We start from the raw sequence: 27,047 nt of genomic DNA on the forward strand, positions 1-27,047 counted from the left end.
AAGATCAGGTATTTTTGTAACTCCTACAACACCCAGGCTTCCCTGGGCAATCCTCAGAAGGATTTGTTTTCCTTTTGCTCTACTGCTGGTTACTGACCCACAGGGATGGGAGGGCTTGAGGACTGAGTTTCACTATGAACTGTAGATCTGGGAAGCAAATGGGTGCGCCAGGGATGGCTTTGCTAATAGTATCTGAGAAATTTGGTTTTCATGTTTTTAACACATATTTTCCTCTTTAAGAGCAACTTTTATTGTTCAATTGAATTCATTGTCTTTTTACACCAGAGAACCTAGCTTCTTATATTTTATAAGTCAATAAAGGGACCCTTACAATGCAGGAGCCACTGTCTTCCTCACTGTCACACTGTCAGCTTTCCTATGGAATTGATTTTTTTATTACTTAATTATTTTGAAGTTATACTATAATTATGTTCTTCCTTCCTCCCTCCCTCCTTCCCTCCCTCCCTTCCTTCCTTCCTTTCCTTCCTTTCTTTTCCTCCCTCCCTCCCTCCTTCCCCCCCCCCCTCTCTCTTTCTCTCTCTCTCTCTCTTTCTTTCTTTCTTTCTTTCTTTCTTTCTTTCTTTCTTTCTTTCTTTCTTTCTTTCTTTCTTTCAATTTTTTCCATATACCCTCTCAGCCTCTTCTAAGTTCATGGCCTCCTTTTTCACTAAATGTACATATATTACATATGTTATGTATATTACATAAGTACAACCTGCCCAGTGTGTACCCTGTTACTTGTCTGTATGCTTCCAGGGCTGATCCTTTGGTGTTGTATAACCTCCTCCCTGGGGAAGACTATTTCTTCTGCTCTCAACATTCTTCAGTTGCTTATAGTTCTTTGCATCAGGTAGAGGCTTCATGGGCTCTCCTCTATCCACTTTAGCATGTTTATTGTTATTCTCCTTGTTCAACTCATGATTAAGCAGCCATCTTGGTGAGTCGTTATGAATGTAGCTTCCGACATTGCTAGGAGATACACTCTCACAGCAAACTCCCTGATCCTCTGGCTCTTGCAATCTTTCTGTCCCCCCCAAATCCTTACCCTCATTCCACACTCACTCCATATCCCCTCCCCCCCTTACAGCAGAGTGCTCATTTCTCCCAAAGTTTAGGAAGGCAAGCCAATGCACTGAATTCTAGATCTCACTGATAGCTGGAGTCGAATCACCCAACACAGTGAGAGATTCTGAGGAAGGCATAGGGCTATGCCTAGGATTTCATAGCCCATTTCTCTCCTGTTTTCTTTTGGGGTAGAGGAAGAAGCCAATTCATTATTCGCCATGTGCTGAAGGGTGCCCAGCAGTGTAAAATAATCAAAGGTGTTAGTAGTGGCTCTAGGGCCACTTGTGCGTGAAGCCACTTTCCTTTGCAGGGCCCACTCCTCTCACCCCTAGTTTGCAATTCTTCTCATGTTAGGAATCTTTTGGAAGTTTTCTGTGCATTGCAAACTTTCTTCTATAACTCAATTGCCAGAGTCCCTCTGGGATGGGGAGATTTGAACATTTGGCCAAAATAAATGAAGGATGCCAGTGTTTTCCTTTCTTCACATGCCTGGTTCCACTGGTAGAAGAGGGCACGGTGAACCTTTCGGTTTTACTGTCTGCTTTGAGTGTGGTGGCAGAACAGTTTCTGTGACAAGGCCCATGGTCACAGTCTCTGGCTGTTCTCTAGCCAGTCTGTTTCGGTTCCGTGAATGTGGGGCTGCCGGGAGACCTTTGCTTATACGATGTACGGTATAATAAAAAACAGGCTGTTACTTTCTTTGGGCTACTATTTTTATTTGGTGGTTATTTCTTTTGTGTTCTGCCATCTCTAATGTTTTGGTTCTATTTCAAAATATGATTAAACAGAATGAGGAGCTGTTTGACACTGCCCTGTTTTAAATCACAGCTGTACTCGAGCAGCCGGGACATTGTAACAGCCCAGGTTCCTTTGTTCTCAGAGTCCCTTGAATAGGGAAAACTAAGTGCCAGACCTGAACCCTTAAACCAGACTAGGACCTCCAATAACTCCTCCAACAAACTAAAGCCTGTTAAAAAAATTGAAATGTTAGGGAACTCGAATGTAAAAGGAGCCTCCATATTAATCCCCTGTTGCTTCTGCTGGCACGTGTCATATTTTCAAGGTACAGTATTGGGAGAACACTGTCACTCCATGATGTATGAGGGCCATATATCATCAGCACACCGTCTTTGTAAAGGATGCGGGTAGTAAAAGACATGATTCTGGCCAGACAGAACAGCAGGGTCCTTACTCCTTTCTTTAACCCCCCTGCCTTTTTCTTTAATCTCCTTCTGTTTTGTGTTGCAGAGAAGTGAATTTCTTCATGGGATATGACTTGTTGCAAAATAATCGTTGGCCCCAGTGGGCTTCATAAAGTCTTTTAAATGGTCGGGTTTCAAGGGCAGCTTTGTCTCGAGTTTGTACTGCGAGCTGGGCCGGAGGAGGCCGTGTTTGCCAGGGCCCAGGTCTCTGGGGTAAACTCACTGAGCCTAGACAGGGAAGAAAGAACAACACTCCCAGATGTAGTACAATGGACTGCACGATGTTCTTACAAGACATTTTAACACAAAGTCTCCAGAATTATGGCTCTGGGATGCTGCAAGGTTCATGGGAAGATACGCCCGTACATACACACTGAGGAAGAAATGGAAGGACTTGAGAGAGTTGAGTCCGGCTTCTGATCCATCTTGCAAATGATCTCGCCTGGTTACTTAGAAGCTGGGGCTCGTTTTTAAGTCAGAGATATAATCTGTCTTTCCTAAAATGCAGTATTTTTTTTTATAACTTGTGTGTTCAAAATGAAACCATAAAACACCAAGGTTTATAATGGTCTGAAAGTTGGGAATGCTAGATGAAGGCAAATATTTAAATTCTTAGCTGCTGAGAAAGATGGCTCCTTTGAGCCTTTAGACAAAGCTATGAACTGTAGTGGTTAAGTCACAGTTCCCTAGCAGAGAGCCCGGTGTGAGTCTCTGCCCTGATTATCTGGGGACGAGAGTCCCGAGTGTGTCGGTTCTGCCCAGATTAGCTGTGCAAACTTGGTGGAATTCTCTGTTCCTGAGTTTTCTTCCTCAAAAAGCAGAGGGAGCACCAACGCCTTCCCAGGGCTCATTGTGTGAGTGAAGGTCCAAACAGCACTACAGGTGTTCAGTCCAGGCTTTTAGAAATGTGCGTTCCTGTGATGAGGTCAGCATCTTCTGGACACCCCATGCCGCTCACTATTTGACTAGAGACAGGCCGGGACACTTGGAGACCTTGACCACTGAAGGAATTTGCAAAAGTGGTGAAGGTTAAGGGTGGAGAAAAACTTGGAAATGCTACTTCCTGAAACAAGCTGGAGGCTCAAACTGCAGGAGCCACAACCCTTCCCCTCCCTATTTTCTGACTGAGGTCAGCTCAGCTCAGGAACAGGGAACTTTTGGGAACCACATCGCTCTCCTGAGGACCTTTCACTCCTACCTTTCTCACACTAGGAATGGTTTTGCTAGTCTCTTTTCCTGTCAACAAATTCCATTGAACTGCCGCATGACCCAATGTCCTGTATTTGTGTGCCCTTAGGCTTTGTGGCAGGTAGACTACCTTTTACTTTTTTCATCTGGCTCTTTCTTTATAAGAATTATGGAGAAGTCAGTTGTGTTATTAAGAATGAAGAACAAGCGGGGGGGGGGGATGTAATTAAAAAAATAAACTATGAAACAAATTTAGTATTGCCATTGACAACTAGTGGGCTATCTCAGCACACCCTTGGAAATTATTATGATTTTCTCATTTCAAAAGATCTCCTGATCACAGAGTAATCATTACTTCCGATAGTTCAAACTGCCAACTTCCTTTGTGTCTTTAGGCCCCACATAAACCTTTCTTTCTTCAACATTTGCTTATATCTCTGCATTCAAGAACGTCTAAGACCTGACATGTACTGTGAGGTCTCCTCTCTTTCCAAGTCCTGGGCAAGCCCTTCCATGGTTGTCTTACACTAGCACAGGCTAAAGATATTACTCCTATGGCCCAGGTAGTTAGTTTTCCTGGAAAATTCCCAGAGTAGCTCAACTACACGTTAATCTATTTCTAAAATCTCAAGGTTGTGTTGGAGCTAACCTAATTCTAATACGACATACTTATAAATTTTAATGCTGTGTCTTAGCAACTAACCTTCATGCCTGGACCATAATCCAGGTCTGGGAATCACACTGAGTTCCCAGCTAAACTGCTTGCCAGTTCTTTGAGGGGCCTGAGACACTTTAGTTCACTATGGACTGTTTCTTCCTCTGAAAAACTTAAGGAACCTATGAGGATTAATGAAATAATGTCTGCAGAGTTCTTCAGGAGAAATGTGCTATGTAAACACCAAGTATTATTCTTCTGTTTATGAGAAGTAGTATAATATCGCCTCTGAGAAACTGGGACTTATGTTTAAAAGTACCATAACATCCCCTTTGGCTCTTTGGGGGCTTGAGTTGGGTTAGAATGGGGTACTTCAAGGAGAAGTTGAGCCATTTAACTTCATGCATGGGGAGACTAGAAATTCTAATGAGAATATACTCGTTGATGTTGGATCGGTTTTTCGTGGTCTCCCTTCCTCAGAAAACCTGGCAAAAACCATCCATATTCCTAAGAATGAATTCCTGTCTGAGCAGTTTTGAGACTGCATATGTGAAACACCACCACGTGTGCTTTAGATAAGGCCTTTAGGAATCAGCTGCAGGGTCAGAGTGTCCTATGATCCTCACCCATTTCCACGGCTTCTAATCTGCAGGGAATTCTTTCCAATATCCTTTTTGCAGATAAGATGCTTGAAGCTCGAATTTATCCCTGTTCCCCAGAATGGAGTGGAGTGAGCCATGAGAGAACGGCTTCATCTCTCACAGTTGCCAGGATTCTGGACAAGTGCTTTTCTCTAACAGCTGAAAATAGAGGGTCTGGGGGCACTGGGGATGGATGCATGTCTTCCCCCTGGATGTTTGCATCTGGATGGGGGTGGCATTGGGGATGGATGTGTGTCTTCCCCCTGGATGTTTGCATCTGGATGGGGGTGGCATTGGGGATGGATGTGTGTCTTACCCCTGGATGTTTGCATCTGGATGGGGGGTGGCATTGGGGATGGATACATGTCTGCTCCCTGGATGTTTGCATCTGGATGGGGATATTTGAAGGCTTTTCTATAGGTCCCTTCCCCAAGTTAGATTATTATGATGAAATGGCAGAGGGACATGAGCATACGTGTAGGAGGGAGTCCTAACTTAGGATAGAGCCACTCTGGCCTGTTTATCCTCCCCAACTGTACTCCTTGACCCATGTGCTCTATTGACATCATTTGGTGGTAGTGGCGGGTCGGGGACCACAACTCCACAGTCTTCCTAGTCTTCTGAAAAAGGATCTGGCTGTTTGAATTAGCATCTTTGTGCAGGGCCAGTGGTATGTCTTTGGGGAAGATCTTGCTTTCACAGGGACCAGAACAGAAGGAAACTGAGGGTTCTTCTAGGAGAGACTTGCGCAGTGTGGTATCTCTGGCATGGCATATCAGCCATATTGTAGGACATTTGTGATGCTGTTTTGTTGTTTAATCATACTGTCTGCCAGCAGTAGTCTTGCCTCCACCTCTGTCACTATATTGTCTGCTGAGTTCCTATCTTCAGTTTATTGTTATTATTTTTTAACATAGATAAAACATGGCATAATAGTTTCTACAGTATAATAGGATTGGTTCTTGAAAAGTGTTTTGGAAAAAAATATCTTCAGGACACTTGTGGAAATATTCAAGAGCATCTCCACGGAATTTCTCCTTTCCACGTGTGGAAGCAACTAGAATCATTTCACGTTGCTGCTTAGCTGTCTTCAGTACTCATGATCCCACTCTCTCCAGACAGGAGACAGTTCTCTAGGCAGGAGGCAGGATCAAGGCTGCAACTCCTAAGGCCGGGGAGCTCTGTGCTGCCATCTGGCGGCAAGTGTCAGACTCAGCAAGCTGGCTGCTGTCATCCTGTCTGTACTTGGCTTCTGCTGGAGTTGTGGTTTGGCTGGCGTCCTTATGGAGTTTTCTTGCCAGACATGTAATTTTTTTAAAAAAAAAAACTCTCTATACCACCCCCTTTACTTTTTGCATGTTAACAAGTTGTTGAGGGTGCATTTCAAGGCTATGATTTTTTCTTGGGGGGGGGAGCATTTGTTGATATTAAGGTGTCTGTGGTCCATCTTTCTGGAAGGAGACACTGGTTCAGACTTACCTCCCCAGCTGGCTGATCCTAGAGATGGTAAGCACAGAGACATGGTGGCTGAGAAAGCAGAGAACCATGAAGTGATCTCAAACACGTTGACTAGGTTATTATGTTTTCTCCTTCTCCTTGTGTGAAGATGGCCTTTTGGCCATTGTTTCTGTTCGCTTAGAATGCATGATTCTGCAAACCCGCCTAGAATTTGTAGAAAACTAAGGGTATCAGTCTGCCTTTCAGAGGTGTGATAGGCCGGGCCCTGTTGATATCTGATCATAGTCATATTTCTTGTCTCCTCAAAGCAGACGGTGTCTGTAACAGTCCCATGACTCTGAGGCTGGTCCTTGGCGTGATTCTGCTGGAAACGGGGCTCATCTCACATGTGGGAATATACTAGGAGGACCCAATCGGGGTATTGTTTTCTCTCACTCTGTATCCTGAATGCCCACAATGTACCCAAGAACTGAAGTGTAGCATTTGCATGGCAGAGATCAATTAGTGTTCCAGACCTCTCTCATTTGTGTTTGTTGATCCTTGGGGATCAACATGTCCCAGCCTTTCTTCTTTATCTGTAGAATCAGGCTGAGATGAAGTTCTGTGTGATCTTCCTTAGCTCAGAGTCTAAATATCATCAGAGGAAGTGAGCACTATGTGTGAATCACGATCAGAAAGTGTTTGCTGAGTTAAAACCCGAACCGAATGAGTCGCACACTTAGCCTCAGCTGTGATCTGTGCTGTGAGGATGACAGACTCCTGAACACGGGGCTTTGTGTATAACATTCCTTGCCAGAGCCACTGTCTCCAGGATATGGGGTTTTGTGACTTGTCCAAGCCCAGGAAGCCAGGCAAGTGGTGTTAATTACCTGTGTCTGAATTTCCCATGTAGCTGTTAGGCTCAATTAAGGGGATGAGGAAGCAGGGTCCCCACGGTGATCTTGCAGCTCTATTATTTTTTTCCTCAAGGGCCTGGGATTCTAAGTCCATCCTCACATCCACACCAACCAGATTCCAAACAGACTCCAAAAATGATGGGATCTGGCAGCTCCAACATGACCCCAATAGGATATAAAGAATCCTAAGGGTAAACAGAAAGGAAATTGTATCCCCTAAAAATATACCTAAAGCTTAGGTATACATGCCTGTCTGTCTGTCTGTCTGTCCACACATATTTAAAACTTCAGACATGACTATACAAACCATTTGCCTGGAGTGCCATACATGGTGGACAACAGCTACAATGCTCTTTATTGTGAATCTTGGGATCCTGTTGTGGGTTTTGACTCTGTTCTGGCTTTCTAATTCAGCCAGCAGTTCTAAAGAACACGTGCACCTTCCCACTCACCAGCTCTCACATTGCTTCTCCCGACCACTCTGACTGTCCTGAAAGTTTGAACTCTGAGGACTCCTCCTTTTAGAGAGGACACTGTCTTAGGGGGACCCTTCTCTAAGTTTGCTGTACTTTTAAATGCACACGAGACTGAATCTCTGCTTGCGATGTTCCTATCAGTCCCAGTCTTCCCGGGGTGAGGGAGTCTATGCTAAAATAGGAGTTGTAGAATCCACACGTTGCAAGTGGAGTCACAGCTAGTAATTTTAAGCAGTGCACACGTACATACGCATACACGTGCACCCGTTAGGTGCTCTTGCTGCCTTCAGTGGGAATATGGCCAATAATACCTAAAATTTTAAAAATGTTATCACTGACCATCATCGTTGGGACGAGAAGACCTGGAGAATTGGAGGGCTTGGAGCCAGGTCACCTGGTCTGCTGTCTCCATAGGCCCTAGACAGCTCCGTCATCTGCCTCATCTTCACTGGGGACAAGGACACTCTTACAGCTGTGCTTTGCTGACTTAGCCTTTTTACATCATTCAGATCAGCGCTGCAGCGGGTGGGAGGCACAGGCAGCTTTCCTTAAGAACTCCTCAGCAGTGGTAGGGTTGCTCTAATGAGCAGATAAGAAAGAAGACTTCTGTACCACAGGATCTGAATGAATGAGTGAGGTTAGCTCTGTGGGTATAACAACCCAGGGCAGACAATGGGAAAATCGGGAGGGGGGGGGAGAAATGAGGGAGGGAAAGAGAAAGGGAGAGAGGGATGGAAACAGGGAGGGAGGGAGAGAATGGACAATTCATTGCCCATGTCAACCACACCCTCTTATCCCTCGCTGTCAACCGATAAATGCAAATAAGACAAAACAACGACAAAGCAGAACAACAGCAACAGCGGCCCTGCAGGATGAGGTCCAGGTGTCTGTGGCGATTGTTCTTTCTCCGTACATCCATCAGACTTGAGACGATCTCGGGGATATTAACTCAGGCCATGGCAGGCCTCAGGTGACCTAGCAAAGCAACAACAGGGCAGGGAAGTAGCAAGGCTTCTGTAGAGGAGAACTGTTGAAAGGCAGACCCTGCCCTCTCTGCCCTCTCTCACCCACCATAGGACTGCCATGGTGATTGGCACGGGGTAGGGTTCTGTGACTCCTTGGAAGGCCCAGTCACCTGAAAGAAGATGATAATCCAGGCTGATTTCAGAATTAGATGCTGTGAGTGTCTTGTAAACTGTAGAGCATAAAAGAAATTTGGGGGCAGCACAAAAGGGGTGCATTTTCTCTTACAACTGCCCAGGGTAGGTGAGCATAGGTTGGGCACTCATACTCTAATGTGCACACGTGTGCACCCTCCCACCCCTCCTTCATTCCTCATACACCCATAGCCTCATCTCCGAGGTCCTAGACCAGGGGTGATGAGACCTTCCTTCCACCCTTAAGCTGTACTCTTCAAGGACACTGAGAACACTAGACTCTTCTTAAGGTCACTTCTGTGCATTGTCCTATTCTCTTCTGAGGAGAGCTTTAGGCTTGTCCCAAGCTGAGCAGAGCTGGTGTTATGGATACCTAACTTGCCACTTGCCGGGAAGTGAAGGCCATAAGTAGCCACAGCCTTAGCTCAGACCTAGGCCATGGCTGGTGCACATTTGGGACTTGTAAAAGATTCTCCCTGGGGCCACGGGAGCCATTTCAGACCAAAAGGAAGGCCAGCTACCCTCTCTGAGTTGTGGTTTGTTTTCCTCATCTCTAAAATTGATCTCATGGGATTTAAATCTCGCTGGAAGCCACCTCACAGGGCCTATCGTGAGCTGTTGTTACTTTGGTCAGGTTATGTGATCAGGAGAACACCTCCCTGCTCTCTGTAGAGCTAGGCATGCCATCATGTTCAGATCTCATCTAAGACATTTTAACAGCTAACCTTTCGGGATAAACCAAAGATGCAAATGCTTAGCACACTTTCATTAGCATAAGTGCTAATGTAATGCAGCTGTCCTACAGCTATAAAACACTGAAGGCTGTGTCTGTGCTTGGCATATGGAATATTATTTTTTCTCTTACTGAACTGATTCAATGCTCAACTTTGTCGTTATTTGAGTTGGAACTTTAGATCGGTGCATTTTAATGCACTCCTCTATTAAGGCTTGCTGGACAGCCGTGAGAAAATATTTTTGTTCTCACGATGCAATCTTGGCCCAGGTAGCCAATGGGCAAAATATGATTTACACAAATATTATCATTTCTGGAGTGTGTACTGAAAGGAGACCTTAGGATGGAACTGGAGCAAGTCCCTTCCTCAGCATGGGGTTATCTGGGCAAGGCTGGCATCTGAAGACAGAGCGTACCCACTCCCCTCATCTCTGAAAGTCCGATACTTTCCTAAAGTCCCATATTCCTGGGGGATGGTTCTACTCCAGGGAAAGAAAAATTCCATCAGCTATCTCAGAGTTTTCTTGCCAAGTTGAAGGCAAGATAGGAAGAGGAAACTGCAGCTGCTGCTTTGGATTCCGAGTGAAGTTGATCCCGAATGTCCCTTGTCTCTTTTTGTCTAGAACAAAGAGGTGACTTGTAAGAGGGAGAAGTGCCCTGTGCTGTCACGGGACTGTGCGCTGGCCATCAAGCAGAGAGGTGCCTGCTGTGAACGATGCAAAGGTGAGTTGATCCGGGCTACCTTCTCCGGTGGCTGCTGCTTCCCGCACCTTCATTTCTTTTTTGCCTTTCCTTCTGGCCCAGCTCTTGGCTGGCACGCAGGTGGGTGTCAGGAGGAAAACGAACGTGCGTGCACAGAGGACTGGCGCGGGAGCTGCCAGGAAGGGGGGCGCGGCGGGCTGAAGAGACGGGCAGATCCTCACGACTGGTATATTTTCTGAGGCGAGCTGTTAAAGCGCTGTGACAGAGAAGATGCAAGCATGACGCCTGTGCACATCTGTACACATGCACATGGGCGTATTTTGTCAAGACGTTTCAACACTTGGTTTTTCCAGGCTCCACACTCGTCTAGCCCTCCTCTGCCAGAGTAGTCTTTAAACCCAAATTTTTATCATTTGGGTTCCTATTAAATTTTTTTTCTTCCTAAATTAAATCTCCGTTCCCCCACACATCTTTGAAGCAGCCCGAAGTCTCCTGCCCCGCAGCCTTGGTGCCCTCACGCTTGTCTGGAATGCTGTCTGGTGGCGCCTGCTGTTGGCTCTAGCCCAGGTCTTTCCTACCACCCTGGTCAGGGGCTGCAGCACCCGATGTCCCTGGCTCTCACTTGACACTTGCCCCAGGGAGCGACTTTCTGTGACACCAAGTTGTAGTTCCTGCGGATCACTCAGTGTTGTGTGTTCCAGTTTTTGTTATTTAAATGAAGGGGACTTCCCCCTAGAAGGTAGAAGTGAAGTCCCAAGTTGTACAGTGGGCAAATATACAGGGCAGTGTGCTGGGAAGTCACCTGAACTTTAAGCCAGGGCATTAGGATTCGCGCTTCAGAATTATGCTGTTAAGTCAGAACACAGCAGTACATGTGGGACTGAAGGCTCCCCAAAAGTTCATATATATTTGGAACCTCAGAAAGTGTTCCTATTTGGAAATAGTCTTGACAGACATACTTCCAGCAACTCCAATGTGACCAGTATCTTTATGAAAAGAAGAGACAGACACAGAGAATAGGGTCACGACCCAATGAAGCAGAGGCTGGCTGGAGTAATGAATGATGTTTTTGGAAACATCTGGGGTAGTTGGAGCTGGAAGAGTTAAGGGTGTACTCTCTCTCTCCCTGGAGGTTTCAGATGCAGAGATGCAGACCAGCACCTTAATTTTTGACTCCTGGTCCTTCACACAAGAGACAAAATTTCTCTTATTGTTTTTAAACCATTAATTTTAGTTGATACATAATATAATTGTATAGTACAAGATACAGTATGATGGGTATAGGGTATATAATAAGCAGATTAGAGCAATTAGGACATTAACATATCTGATACCTTGAACATTCAGTTACATTTAATATTTTTCCCTTTTAAAACTGCTTTTTTTTTTTGCTTGTTTGAGGATTTCATACATATAGTGTGTTTTGATCAAATTTGGTCCCACATTCCTTTCTCTCCAACTTCTCCCATATCCCTAACATCACGGTTTTTCCTCTCCAACTTCATGTATTCTTCTATTTATTTTTTTTAAAAACACACCAAGTTCACTTAGTGTTGCCAGTAAGTGTAGTGCCAGCCACTGGGTAAAGGGCAAGCTGCCAAAGGCTGTGACACTCCCCGCTGGCCACTCTATGCATCAATTGCCAATAGTTCCCTTGCTATGAGTAGAACTTTGTGGGTTCCTCCCTCATCCATGGTGGGATTTTGACCAGCTTGATCTTGGGCAGGTGAGCTTGTGTGTGCACCAGCTCTGCCATGATCATAAAACTTGGCAGTGGCTCTCTATAACCTTTGGCTCTTAAACTCTTTCTAGTCCCTTGTCTGTGGTGATTCTCGAGTCTCAGCAGGATGTGGTGTGATGCGGGCATCTCATTTATGGTTGAACACACCACCATCTCTAATTCTCTGCACTTTGACCAGTTGTGAATCTGTATTAATCACCACTGGGGAAGAGATGCCGCTTCAATGAAAGTAGAAGCCTATACTAAAGTTAGGGTAAATAAAGATAAATATTTGTAGATTGACATGTCCATTTTGTAGGAAATTAGTAGTTGTCCTGCCCCAGAGCCTATAACTTAGTCAGTCTTGGGCTCTTGGCTCAGTTAATGCTGTCATGCATGGGTTCAGTGGTGTGGAGCAGATCTTAAATCTAATCATAAAGTGGTCAGTTATTTTACAGCATTTATGCCACGATTGCACCAAAGGGTATACATCTTGCCAGGCTGATCATTACCGTAGCTTTGGGGACTTAGAGTTGAGTAAGATCGTTGACTACTTTTCTGCTTTTCCTCAGTGGAGTGCACTGCTCCTTCCAACACTATGAGAGCGAGCCAATGGTGATGACATTTTCAGATCAGTGTCAGCATCATTCTTCCACGTCCTATGACTCATGTATGTGCTGTCTTCAGCAATACGTTCTTAGTACCAACTTGTAGTGAATAACTAGGAGCAATGATAATAGGCTGCATTGTTTTGGGGTCTCTAGGACCCCAACTGACCAACAATTTCAAGGAAAGTAGCCCATACAAGACTCTGGGGTTTTAATTGATAATCTATAATAATCTATTGTGCTTAGGTATTATACCCCCATAATGGGCAACTTTATTTAAACTCTCTCATGTGTGTGTGTGTGTGTTCTCCAGCTCTGTAATTTCTAGAGTAGTATGTATAATTCTTTGGGTATATACCCAGGAGTGGTATAGAGGTGGATCATATGATAGCTCTATTTCTACTTTTTGAGAAACTTTTACACTGATTTCCATAGCGACTAAACTACTATATATTCTAGCAACAGTGCTAAATTATTGTAATATTGAGCTACTCTCTAAATACACACACACACATTTCTAAAATAGGTTTTCCATATGATGTTTTAAAAGGTCTAGAGTGTTAACAACTATCCTTTCCAATATCTTCTGCTCTACTCTGGCCTCCCAGTCTCCATTCCACACATCCCCTCCCACCCCATCATTCCTCCCCCGCCTACGTATCCTCCTGTGTTCTACTATCTCTCTTATTTTAAAATCTCTCTCCACCCCTGTTCCTTTCTGGTTTCCTGACTTCTACAGGCACTCCAGTGAAAACACACATCTTTAAAGATCTGCCTGGGAGAGCTGGTGTTTGTCTGAGCCTGGGTTATCTTACTCATGATCACTCCCTGATCCATCCACTCACCTGGAAATTCTATTTCTCTTTACAGCTCCATAGCATTCTTACTGAACCAGTTTGCCTCCCACCAACAGTAAATAATTGTCCCTCTTAATCACATCATTTATTCCAACTTTGTCCTTTTTAAAATGAGGGTGATGATGAAATCTTCAAGTAGTTTTAACTTGCATTCCATGATGGAAATGGTTGTTGAATAGTCTTTAAATTTTTCTTAGCCATTTTTTTTCTCTCTCTCTCTCTCTCTCTCTCTCTCTCTTCCTTCCTTCCTTCCTTCCTTCCTTCCTTCCTTCCTTCCTTCCTTCCTTCCCTCCCTCCCTCCCTCCCTCCCTCCCTCCCTCCCTCCCTCCCTCCCTCCCTCCCTCCCTCCTTTCTTTCTTTCTTTCTTTCTTTCTTTCTTTCTTTCTTTCTTTCTTTCTTTCTTTCTTTCTGAATTGTCTTTGAAGTTTTATATTGTGTTTTTATATTGGGTTGTTTTCTTGATGTTTATTTATTTATTTATTTATTTTTGAGTTCTTTGTACATTCTAGGTACTAATTCTGTCATGTTTATAGTACTCCATGGGCTACATGTCACTCTGTTGATGGTATTCCTGTGAGTACAGAAGGTTTTTAGTGTTATACAATCCAGTTATACAGGCCAGTTGTTCTTAATTTATGTGTTAGTACAGTCCTATTCAGAAAGTCCTTACGTGTGCCTAGAAAAAGTGTGCTTTCTACTCTTTCCTCTAGAAAATTTTGAGTATCAGGTCATACATTGAGGTTCTCCATCTGTTTGGTAGGAATTTTGTGCAGGGTGAGGAAGAAGTTCCATCCTTCTCTCTGTCACATTTCAGCTTGTCCATCATCATTTGTTTAAAAAGTCTGCCTTTTCTCCTGTGAGTATTTTTGACATCTTTGTCAGAAATTAGACAGCTATTGTTTCATGGTCTTGGATCTGACTCCTCAATTCTGGTCCACCCGTAAGTGAGTCTGTATTCATGCCAGTGCCATAAATACACTGTTGTTACTACTAAAGTTCTGCAGTGCAACTTAAAGTCAGGTGTGGTGATGTCTCCCGTACTTCTTTCATTGCTGAGAATGATTTTGATTATGTGCCCTCTGTCTCTCTCTTTCTCTGTCTCTCTGTTTCTGTCTTTCTGTCTCTGTCTCTGTCTCTGTATGTGTGTGTGTGTGTTTGTGTGTATGGAATTGAAGTTTCCTTCAATTTCTGTGAAAAATGACGTCACTTTGATAGAGATTACATTGAATCTGTAGGTTACTTTTTGTACATTAGCCATCTTCACGATATTAATCTTATCAATCCATAAGCACAAGAGGTATTTCTGTCTTCTTGTTTCTTCTTTAGTTTTCCTTCTAAAGTTTTTGCTGTTTCCGTTATTCAAGTCATTCACTTCCTTGGTTAGATTTATTTCAAGATTTTTTTTTTTGAGGCTATTGTTAGTGGAGTTATTTTCCTGATACCTTTTGTAGTATATCTGTCTTTGATATACAAGAACAATAGTGACTTTTGTATGCTAACTTTGTATTCTGTCATCTTACTGGAAACGTTTATCAGCTGTAGGAGTGTTCTGGTGGAAGGGTTGGGGTCTCTTATGCATATAAACAAACCATGTGTAAATAGTTTCCTTTGGAAGATGAGAATAACTTGAGGACAGAGTGAAGACAAAGTAGATGGACAAGGAAAATTGTTTACATACTTCAGACAAAACAAAATCCAACAATTCCCTTTGTGTACACAGGTTGTTGTATGTGTAAACAACTCCACTCCCTTGTCTACCAGGAAAGTTTGTAGCTAAAGTGCCTGAGAGGAAACCCAAATTAACAACTTAATGATGCACCTTAAGACATTAGAAAAATAAGAACACTCAAGAACAGATGGGAAGAAATCATTATGATTGATACAAAAATTCGTAAAATAAAAGTGAAAACATACAAAGAATCAGTGAAAAGAAGAGCGAGTTCTTTAAAATATTAATATGATTGACACACTTTTGCCAAACAAAAGAAAGAAAAAACCTCAAACTAATGAAACTAGAGCTGAAAAAGAAGCAGTTCAGCAGACAGCATTGAAACCCAGAGAAGCATACAGATGTGTTTCAAACCCATGCTCTGCTGAATTGCAAAACATAAAAAAGGATGGATTTCTTTTTAGACCTTTTTAAAAAGATATATTTCTTTATGTATGTGTTTGAGTGTTTTGATTCAGGTATGTGTATGCATCATCTGTGCAGTGCCTGTGGAGGCCAGAAAATGTCACTGGAACCCATGGTACTGGAGTTACAGATGGTTGGGAGCCACATGTGGGTGTTAGGGATTGAACCCAGGTCCTCTTCAAGAACAGGAAGTATCCCGAGCTTTTGTCCCCGCTGGCAAGAACACACTCAGGACAACCGGAATCTTCTGCGGCAAAGCTTTATTGCTTACTTCTCAGGAAGATTGCGACCCCAGAAAATGGAGTCCCTTATATAGCACTCAGCCATGACGTTTCAGCACCTGATGTGGCGTGACAGCTCTTGATTCGTTGCTCGCCCATCACACCACTATTACACCCCGAGAATGGGCAGTGACTAGGAGTGAGTTCACTCTCGCACTTGCGCACAAGGCTTGTTTACTAGTTAGTCACAGCAGAGGCCAGCGCCATCTTATAATGGTGATTGCTTGCGGCACACGCACGGCTCTCCACAGCGATTGCTCGCTGCACGGCTTTCCACAAGGAAGTGTTTTTAGCCACTGCGCCTGCCATTGGATAGATATCTCACAGCATATAACTCACCAAATTTAAGCAGAAAGAATATTTAAAATGTTAAACAAATCCATCACAGGTATGAGATTAACTAACTAACTCACTTACTCACTAACTAACTAACACTCGCAACCAGAAAACCCCAAAAAAAGGTCTGATAGACCTGGCTATCAGACCTTTAAAGAGTAAGTAAAACTGTTCTATAAAATAGACAGAGGGGAAAAATACTTCCAATTTCTTTCATGACAACAGAATTTCACTAATACCTTTAAAAAAGACACAGCAAAATAAAGAAAGAAAAGAAAAATTATAGACAAATCTCTCTGATCAGCATGGACGTAAAAACTAAAGTTATTTGCAAATTGAACTCAAGAACATATTAAAAAGATTATCTACCATAATTAAGGCAGATTCATCCCAGTGATAGCAGGGCAGCTCAACGGATATAAGTAAAAAAAATGACTGCATAACTGAGACCCTTCCTGAGCAACTCCGTGTATCTTCCTTTTCCTTTCTAGGAGGTAGGTGCTAAAGATGCATCTGTACTGTTTTCTCTGTCCCAGATTACAGTGCTGTGTGCTGATGGGGCACAGTAATCTTTATTCTTAGATACCAGAGACTGCAAGTGTTTTGCCTCATTTGTGGTTTTTCTACTTAGAATCCTATGTCAGGCTTACAGGAAAGCTCTAAACTGTGGAAAGAAAGGACTTGCTCCTCATTTTAGTTTGTAGAAGTGAACAGTTACACTGTGTTTATCATGGAAAACTGTTACTGTTGGCCTTACTTCTCTCTGTCCTCCATGATTGATGTGAATATATTCTTAAGCATTCCGAGTAGCAAGTTCCCTTCTATTTTCATATGTCCTTGGTTTTAGTTACCTCCCCTTTCCTGCCGCTTTATCTTCTCCCTGTTCTACAGCTTAAACAATTCTATTGCACTACTTTTGCTTTTCCCCTGCTTGACATTAACATGTAATGCCTCTATTTTTCATATATATTTCCTTTAGTAGATACATAAGATTGTTTTGTGGGAAAGTTTGGACATGTTTTGGACACTGTGGTTATATGCCAGGTATTAGCCTTGGGTAAGGATGGAGGCAAGGAGCTGAAGCAAAGACTGTTGTACAGTAGAGAAATGATGGCTCCAAAGACCTGTGAGAGGTTCTTGAGCATGCCACACAGCTTGGTCTTATCCTGAGGTACTCACTCAGCCTTTGGCTTTCTGAGGAACCTGGTAAACTCCAGTAACCTTATGGTACCATGTGTTAACTCAGAGAAAAACGATAATGGGTCATTAATGTGTCCTCTAAGTCCCAAGCCAGCTGTGGCAGCTGTGCTCCTGCTAAGTCCTCCCACGGGCATCCACATGCTAACACTGAGGATGCTGCTTTTTTCCCACTCAGTTGGAAGGACACAGAGATGATGACTAATACAGCACTTTGTGCTAGTTCTTTAGTTCAGAATCAAGTGATGTTTAAGACACATTGTATCAGAGTCAAAACATTTAGTCTGATTGGGAATACTGTATATAATATGCATACACTATACAAAAATCAGATTCTGTATATAATAGAGAATCAGACCTCTCCATTTTCCTATGAGTTAGCACATAGAAATGGTGAGCTGGTGGCGTGTGCTCTACATTCTGAGGCACTGCGTGCTTCTTCCTGGCAGTATGCTCAGGCCTTTCATAACGATGTGTACCTGAGTGATGGGTATGGGATGAGAATCACAGGCTTCCTAGAGGAGTTGGCTCTTAGCCGTCCTGGGGGTGGGGGGGTAGGGGGACCTCTCTACCATTAGCAGAACATACAGGAAGCTGAAACCTGGTGTTGCAAATGGGATGAAGCAGCCCTAGAGCATCCTGGTGAGTAACCAACCTGTTGTTGCTGTTCTTCATCCTTAGGGAATCACAAGCATAGTGAATGTTCCTCAAGATTCAATGGACCAGGGGGAGGAACGTTGGTTAAAATGCCTAGCCAGTAGAGATGATGAATTACAAAGACTGTCTTCTTAATACACATAGAAAGTGCAAAGTCCTCAGGAAGCATTTATTCTCAGCCAGGTACTGACCCCTCCCTGTGGAATGTGAGAGGCATTGTTGGAGCCACAGTTTGTGCTACTAATAAATGGTGACCTTGATCCCAGAAGAAGGAAATGAGTAGAGGTTCACCTTCTGCTGAGGATGTCTTAGCTTCGCCTTCTAGAGCTGAGAGTGAAGATCTGTCCCAGCCAACCACTCCTGCTGTGGGAAACTTGTGCTGGGTAGCTGGGAAGCCATAGTTGTTCCCTGACCCTTTCCTCCCTTTCCACTTTGAAAGCTTTAGAATGATGACATGGGAACCAAAGCCAAACAGCCCATAATGGCCAAGAAAATCTAACTCAGATGTTGGCATGCTGGGGAACGTGTGTCAAAGGTCTCTCCTTACTCAATTGTGTGAATCAGTAAACGTGGGGGGAGGGCGGGGCTTGGATCCCCAAACCACCTCCCATTGTTTCTTGGGACATTTTTGTTTTTTTCCACTTTTTTCCCTGGTTTCTTTCTTCACGCACTTCCTTAACAACGTTCGACTTAATTTTTAATTTTAGGTAACCAGCACATTACTACATTAACACAATAAGCAGGAATAATAACACAATAACAGGAAGGGGAAGCAAGTGTTTCTGATCGGACAAAAACCCACCCAGCTCAGAAACAACTGTTATCAATTTCTTATGGCCATCCCAGAACGTTTCCAGGTTTTTATGATGTAGTTCTGCATGTGCATTTCCTGTATAGAAACGAGATGGAGTACATACATACATACTCCTTTTTAGTTTGCTTTCAAAACCTCAATAATCTGTGAGTTAGGATTTTCCCCAGTCCAGTTCATGACTTTTTCAGTTGTCCTATGGATTCTGTGGAATTGGTGTATGATAATTCACTTAACATCTCTCTTCTGATAAACATTTATATTTTTAGTTTTTACCAAGCAGCCAAGGAATCAACCTGTAGGGCTTGCTGTGTGCATGTATTGTAGTTCTTTGAAGACAGTGACCTAGGAATCCAGAATGACTACTTTCTCTTGCTATAGGCCAGAGGCTGACCAGGTACTCAGCTCTCCAAAGATGACATCATTCTTACAGGAAAACATTATTTTGGAAATGCTTATCATTTCATTTTTGTTTTTAAACTTCTACACTTGCATCTTCCAAGAGCTCTTTTCCCCAAGGCTCATGAATGTTGTGGACATCACACTGTTAGTTCCCTCAGGTTATAAGGTGTGTTTATCTGATTAACTTGAAGACCTTTCTCCTACTTCTTATTTTCCACGAAGTGCTAACGGCTCTCGTTTTATTCCATCACTGGACACCAGAGTAGGATCTTAGTGCTCATCCAGCAGTCCCCACAATAGTAAAATGATTCCTCTTTCTTTGTTTGGTTTTGTCTAAGGAATCTGAGGACTCAGACAAGTGAAATAATCCATTTACCATGACATTATTTTCTAGATGTAGCAGAGGGCATCCACATCTTCAGTGCCCCTAATGTGGTCTTATCTTGGAGTTATTTTCCTCTGAAAGGGCTGTTGGTATGGAAAAGGAAGTAGGTGAGTAGATTGCCAAAGGGCAGACATGTGAGCTTTCATTCTTGCAAAAGTGTCCTCAGAAAGGCTTGGCCACCATGAGTTTGTAACTTCACACCTTCAAAACTCTTCTAATTCTGATCATATTGATCAGATTGTCTGTTCATTCATTAACTCAATGGTGTTACTGAGCCGTATGCCCGCTAGTTACAGATGACGCTGTTAATTGATTGTTCTTAACTTTTATGAGCCCAGAATAATCCCTGAAGCTAAAGCAAGTAATTTATAACTAATTCTTTTCAAGCAAAAGATTTAGCATACTCTCAAAATTGTTTTTCTTCTTCTCAATAATGGTTATAAATTTGTATCCAAAATGGCCTAATAACTAGGCGAAAGATTAACCTAATTTGAGAAAGCTCAATATTGTTTGATGAAAACAGATGAGATCACTGGAAGTCAGGCAGATGGTTTTGGCAGCTTTTCCATGTTTACTTGGACTGAAATCACCCTTTAATTTGGAGTTCTTTCATGAACAATAATGCGTCTGTTATCTGAATATATGTTAGGGAATCATAAATGAATACGGTATGTTTCAAACTTTGTAGGTCAAATTCTATCCTCTTTCTTCATAGAACACATGAAATATTAATTGTTCACATTGCTTTGATGAAATATAGAAAAATATAGTGGATAGTTTTTCAAATAGTGTTTATTTTCCATATTCTGGATTTTGATTCTTTTGTGCTTTGTCTTTTTTTTTTTTTTTGTGGGTTGTAGGACATGGATTCCATTTTTTTACTTTGATATTTTATTGAAACATAGCTCACGGTGTCTCATGACAGCAAAAGGAATGTATGCTGGATATCTTTATGTTATCTTGGCACAAACTAATGTTATTTGGGAGGACAGAACCTCAGTTGAGAATTGGGCTGTGGGCAAGTCTGTAGGCCATTTTCTTAATTGGTGATTGATGGAGAAGAGCCTAGTCCACCAAAGGTGGTGCTATCCCTAGGCTGATGGTCCTGAGTTCTATAAGAAAGCAGGATGAGCAAGCCATGATGGGTAAGTCAGTAAGCAGCACTCCTCCATGGCATCTGTATCCGCTCCTGCCTCCAGGATCCTGCCCTGTTTGAGTTCCTGTCCTGTTTCCCTTTGATGATGACCAGCAAACTTTGATGATGGAAGTATAAGCTGAATAAATCCTTTTCTCCCCAACTTGCTTTGGTCATGGTGCTTCATCATAGCAATAGTAACTCTAACCAAGACAGAAGGAATGAAATAGAGCGTTGCACCTCAAGCCAACTCTCCCTAGGTTCTGATAAATAAGAATGCTACATACCTGGGAATCATAAGGGAAATAGGCTCATTTGTATAAACCAGTTACAAGAGTCAAAGAAGATCATGAGTATTAGCAATACCTCAAACACTGCTAATTATGGGTTACCGTTCAAACAGTGCAGGATATGAGTAGGGTTGTTTCCTTCCAGCCAAACTTCTCTTGGCAATCATAGCCACACACTGACTGTTCCCTAAACAAAGAACAGTCCTTCATCCACCTTCTGCTTTCCTTCTACCTTGACCTAACCAGTTTGCCAGGTAGTCAGTGTGTGATCCACGTAGACATTGCTTGCTCCACATCTTATACACCTGAAAGGAAGGGCCTATTTTTGGGTCAAAGATCTGACTTTTAGTTATTCAAACTATTGTGAATGAATTTGAGAAAGATGATAAGTATTCTCTGATGATGAAATGAGACAGTTCAAGGCAAATTAAAGTATTAAAGCAAGTTTATTGGTGGCAGCTTTCAGATGGATTCACTGACCACGCAGGAGGGGGGGGGGGTCAGTGAAGTTGCCTTGCAGAGGGAGATGAAGGAGAAGGGGAAGAGAAAGAAAGTGCACAGAGCAGGAGGAGGGGCAGGGAAAGGAGGGAGGAAGAGAGAGAGAGAGAGAGAGAGAGAGAGAGAGAGAGAGAGAGAGAGAGAGAGAGAGAGAGAGAGTAAGTACTAGGAGAGAGGAAGCCCCACCCCTGGGCTGAAAAGTTCAGGGTAGAGTGTGCCAGTCATGTCCTGTAACAGGTAGGGACTGAGGGATGCTGGGAGAACCTGGAGGCCAGGCCCACTTTGGTATGTTATGTTAAATAGGTACCTCAGCTGTTTGTCCTGAGTCTCAATTCCAACAGAATGATTTTGGAAGAACAGACCAACCTCAACCAACTTCAATGAACCTCAACCTTGGGTTTTTGTAGATGCAGGTCAGGATTATTCTAAACTAGTGGTTAGGGATCTGACTGTGCTTATTCAGGGAATTCAGATGCACCTGTTGCACTGCCCTCCCTTCTTGGAGTCTTGCTTCCTGCAAGATAAGATTCATGGAACATTGATAGCTTTTGTCTCGCTGATGGCTTCTCCGTTCACAGGCTCTTATGGACATGGTGGGCCAACAATTCAAAAGCAGTTTGTGAGCAGAGCAGCTTTGAGGAGGTGACTGAAAACAAGTTGTGGTGTAGGAAGCAGTGGCTCCCTGTTACTAACTAGCATGTTCTGGCCACCCTTAACCTGAAAAAAGTAATACCCATAACTGTTTATCATAACTATGATGTTCCAGGGAAACAATTTGGAGGAACTTTATATGAGTGTATCTGGTTCCAGAGTTGTTGCTGTTTCCCTAAAGTGTCATCTTGCTATGTTCTTCAAACAGGTCTTGAGCTGGTAGATTCAGGCAAACTTCCCACTTCTAGGGGTGAGAGTATAGATACCCACCAACAGATTCTGCTCAATTGTTTCTAATAGAGATCCATTCATACAATGAAGAATGTATAAACTTGTGTATAATAAAGCAAGCTTCTCTCCCATTTGTAGCCCTTCTATTCTGTATCTTTTCCTGGAGATGTACTTTTGTTTAGCGTTTATACTCTACCTGTTATTTAAAATCTCTTGGAACCCTGTACCATCTCCCAACCACTAAGTTACTTAACTTTTAAAGCCATTATCCTCTCTATACTTTGGAGCTGCAGGAAACTTGTGGTCTGCTTCCTGGACATCCATATATGTTTTAATCTGTGAGTAGAACTCACTTTATTTTTTACAGCTTCAAAAATGTGAGTAGGATTTGCTGTGTATTTGAAAAGATAAGAACAAAACAATACACATACGCACACCACAAACAATAACAACAATAACACACACACTCACACACACCCCAAACAAGCAAGCAAGCAAGCAGACAACAACAAAAACAACAAAATGAAAATGAAAAATAAAAATAAAAAACAACCGAAGAAAGAAACCAAGTGTTTCTTTTCCCACTTCTTTCTCACTAGCTGAAAAATAATGTACAAAATGTTGTAATTCATAGATGACTTACCTATAATATAAATCAGGATACTTTGGCATTTAAGTAAAAATGGCCTTATTTGTTTAGAAGGGCTGGTTGACACTAAAATCACACTTTGCAGAAATCTGCTTTTGCTGTTGAGATTGGTAAGGAAGCTTAAGGCAGAGATTCGCCTCCCTGTAACATCTGTCTCAATCCACTTCCTCGGGGCCATGCGGACCATGTTTTGGAGGATTTGGGGTGGTTGATTTCTAGGAAGTATGTGGTGGCCTTAATTAGGAGATTAGATTTCTGAAATGTGTGTGACTTTGGGTGCATTCGTTTTCACCTTTCTAGTGTGGACAAGCTGAGGACATTCATCAGGGAAGGAGAGAATGATGGCTCTCTCCCTAGTATTATCTTCTGTGCAAAGAGTTTTATCAGAGCGCAGATAAGATGACTTCTACTTCAAGTGCCCAAAGTATTAATTTTCTATCAATGCTTAACTAGTTATGGCAATCTTCGTATCCTAAAATCAAGGTCATTTATCTTCTCAGTGGTGCATTGTTAATGTTCTAGGATGCCTTGCTGCCTTGAGACACTGTAGTGTAGGTGCCAACCAGGGCTGGGGTCTTCCTTGAGCCTCAGAGCCCTCTCCTGTATGCACAAATTTTGTCAGCAAAATTCATTTGCAATTGTGGAGTGGCTTTCTTCTCAGTGACAATGGTAGAATGCCTTTGTGACTTGCAGGCTCACTGATATGGGTTGTCTGTTACATCAGCTTCATTCAAGGTAATGTCAAATGGATTAAGTAAAAACTGACTAAGAAATCACCAGAGCTGGTGGCTCTGGCCTGGAACTGCAGTTGAGGCAGGAGGACAGAAACTTCACAGCCTACCATGGTCATACGGTAAGTTTAAAGTTAGCTTGGACTATATAGTGAGACCTTGCCTCAAAGTGCAAAGAAAATGGAGGACTGGGATGCATGCCAGTGGTAGATTGCTTGCCTGGTGTGAATGAGTTCCTGGATCCAACCCCCAGTGCTAGTTGGGACACACACACACACACACACACACACACACACACACACGATAGACAACTAATGTGATCAGAGAAGTTAAGTATAGCAGTGTAGTCTCCTTTTTCCCCTTCACTGATATCCCTCTTATTCCCATGTGTGCCCTCATTCAAGGAAGGAATTTCAGACGATGGATGGATGCTCAAGGGCAGAAACCTTGACACCCATTTTAGTATCCTGCCAGCCACACCCAGAGCCACTATGGATCCAGGCATGTAGAAGGACCTAGGCAGAACAGTATGGAGAGATAGAGGGCAGTCTGCTTATTTGTGGTCCTTTCCTCCTCTCCTCTATATAGGCGAGTGTGTCTGACCTCGAGCGTGTCTGACCTTGTACAAGGAGTATGCCTGATCACAGGATTGGTTTGGTCTGGCCCTGCTCACCCCTCAAAACGACATTAGTCCTACTTTGCTTCTGATAGGAGCCTTCCATTAGTGTTGCTCTGTGTTCTATACTTGACTCACACCACAACAATTTACACGCACCGTTCACCCTGTTCAGATTCCTTTCCACAGAATTTGATGCTTTTCTGCGACTTCACCCATGCACCGTTTCCTGGCGTCTGGGGCTACATGATGTAAAGCTGGGCACCTCTCCTCTATCATGGTAACGTTTTTATTTCTGGGGCTCCCAGTAAACTGGCAGCAACTCCTCCTCCCACTCCTCCCACTTTCTCAGCTCTGCCCAGTGTGCCTGCCAGATAGTGGCGATCAAGTGACTGCAGGAAGGAAGAAGGGAGCTGTCAGAGAGACGGTGAAAGTGGAAATAGATTGCAGACTTTCCAGCTCAGTGCACGTCTCAAAACACCATGTCACATGAGTATTACCTGACCCACCAACTCACGTTAGCTCGTTACCCAATCTACTTAAAAGCTGAGTCAAAATGATAGAGAGTAAGAATGGGCAACTCAGGCTGAAAAATGATTAGACAGACTCGGCCAGTGCTGTGTCATTGAATCTTTATTGATTTCTTCACTGAATTCCACACAACCTAGGTGTATTTTTATGTCATGTGGTAGTTAGAGGGCTGGTGATATTTAGCTGAAGACATGCTTGGGCGTTGGCTGGCTAGTGCTGAAAGTGGGAGGAGGCAGCCTCTGAATGCTCTGGAACATCTGGGCAGTCTTAGAACTGCTCTATGAGTGTTTCCCCTGCTGAGTTTGGGAGCTGTGGCAGGGCTGCTCTGGTGAGATTGTGAATGGAGAACAAGAACTCAAGTTCCAACCTCTACATGCAAGGCCACCCTGAGGTGCTAAATGCAATAGACAGGCTAGTATTTCATAGTTTTAGGAATGAAGACAAGGCTCTTCTGTGGCTGTGGTCTGGGGTATGTAGAAAAAAAATCATAAAGACCCAGGTATTTGGAGAATGAAATGAAAAGGGGTTTGGGCTTGGAAATGAAGATGGAATCAGTTGCTGCCTCCTCCACTTCTGGCTCCTCGGCCTTGAACAAATAACGTCCTCCTGAGTCTTGCTGAATGCAGCTTGTGAAGTAATCAAATGGCTGACCTCCATTTCCACACATTCAAAGAATGAGTCGGCGTTCTTTCTGTCGTGAGGAATCACATATCACACAAAGCTATTTAAGTCATCTCTATGGAAGAGCCCAGCAGCATGCACTCAAACCACTGCCTGCTCCCAGTTCCATCTGTTTCCAGAGCATTTTTCTCACCCAAGTCACAATGCTGTACCCATTGAGTAGTGATGGCTCCTTCCCCCCATAGCCCCTGCGCACCTCTATTACACTTCTGGTTTCCTTAACCTCTCTATTTTAGGTACTTCACCTAAGTACTGATACTTTGTCCTTTCTGTGTGGCTTATTTTGCTTAGTAGCTGTTCAAGGTTGACGTTGACATCACTGCTTCTTTGCCCCACAGTCTTTGTAGCATCCCACTGGGTCCATAAACAACCTTTTGTTTATCCATTTATCCACTGATGAATGTTGAGTGGTTTTCACTGGCCTTTCATACTTTTTATTACCTTTAGACATTCTGGTATTCCATGATCTTGGCAGCCCCCGGAGTACATGGTATCTTGGTTAAATTATGTAGTTTTACCTCACGGCTCCAAGTGAAGGATGGCCAGAATGTTAAAACTGAAAGGATATGGCTGGCATTAATCTTATTTAGTTTTTTTCTGCTATGTAAGAGAAAGAACAGGGTCTCCTGATACAGATTCAGTACTCTGAGCAAATAGTTGAGTATTTATGGCCTATCATTAGAAAGATAGAAGATTTTATAGAGCAAATAGTAACTAATAGGAAAATATAGGCAGTTCTTCTTACCCAGAATGCTTGGGCCTGGAGGTTAGCCATTGTTGACAATCTAAAATCCATAATCCCCTGCTCAGAATCCTTGGAGATTCTTGGCTCGGCTATTGCCAATGCCTCCTTCCACATCCATTGTACTCGAAGTGAGTCTGCATATGGAGATTGCTCTCCATGTCTCTTGAGGACTGTGTGATCAGATATTCAAAAACCACTTTTCTTGCCAAATACTACCCAGTTTCTTCTATAGCTCTGGTCTACAGCTTAAAGTCCCCATCAATCTTGCCTAGTTTCTAGAATGGGTAGCTTTTTCCTTAATGCAGTCGCCTACTTGTATTTCAAATAAAGCAAGAATTACCCTTCTGACTTGGTACCATGGGGTCAGAGGGGCCACACAACCTCCAGAGGATTCTACAGTCGTACTCTGAGGTTTGATCAGATCAGCCTTCTCTGCTGGTCACACAGTTCTGAGGTCATCTTGGGCAGTGAGGTTCAGTGAAAATTCTCCAGATGAAAAAGCCCATGCCAAGGAGGTAGCAGACAAGAGAAAGCCAATTTTTCAGAAACAGGCTTCTAAGGGGTACCCTAAATTCTTTGCTTCTTATGAACATTTCCTGACCTTGAGAGATACTGGGCAAACATAGGTGAGTTTAACCCACTGTGGGAGACTTCTGGGTGATGTGTGGATCAAGCCTAATCTTCCCATGTCAATGATTTCTAAGATAGAATTTAAAAATGTGGGTCTG

At 43.1% G+C, this 27,047-nt stretch overlaps 1 protein-coding gene across 2 annotated transcripts in view; it reads left to right on the forward strand.

The window, feature by feature from the left end:
* Positions 1 to 27,047, forward strand: part of Bmper (BMP binding endothelial regulator) — a 267,045-nt gene that overhangs the window by 20,837 nt on the left and 219,161 nt on the right. For both annotated transcript variants that reach the window (XM_021172558.2, XM_029481077.1), the window contains exon 3: positions 10,095 to 10,194. In XM_021172558.2, the coding sequence (XP_021028217.1) occupies positions 10,095 to 10,194 (100 nt within the window). The remainder of the gene's footprint in view (positions 1 to 10,094; positions 10,195 to 27,047) is intronic.

Source organism: Mus caroli, unplaced genomic scaffold, assembly GCF_978045245.1.
Source record: "Mus caroli unplaced genomic scaffold, Mus_caroli_1 scaffold_11, whole genome shotgun sequence".
NCBI classification, from domain to species: Eukaryota; Metazoa; Chordata; class Mammalia; order Rodentia; family Muridae; genus Mus; species Mus caroli.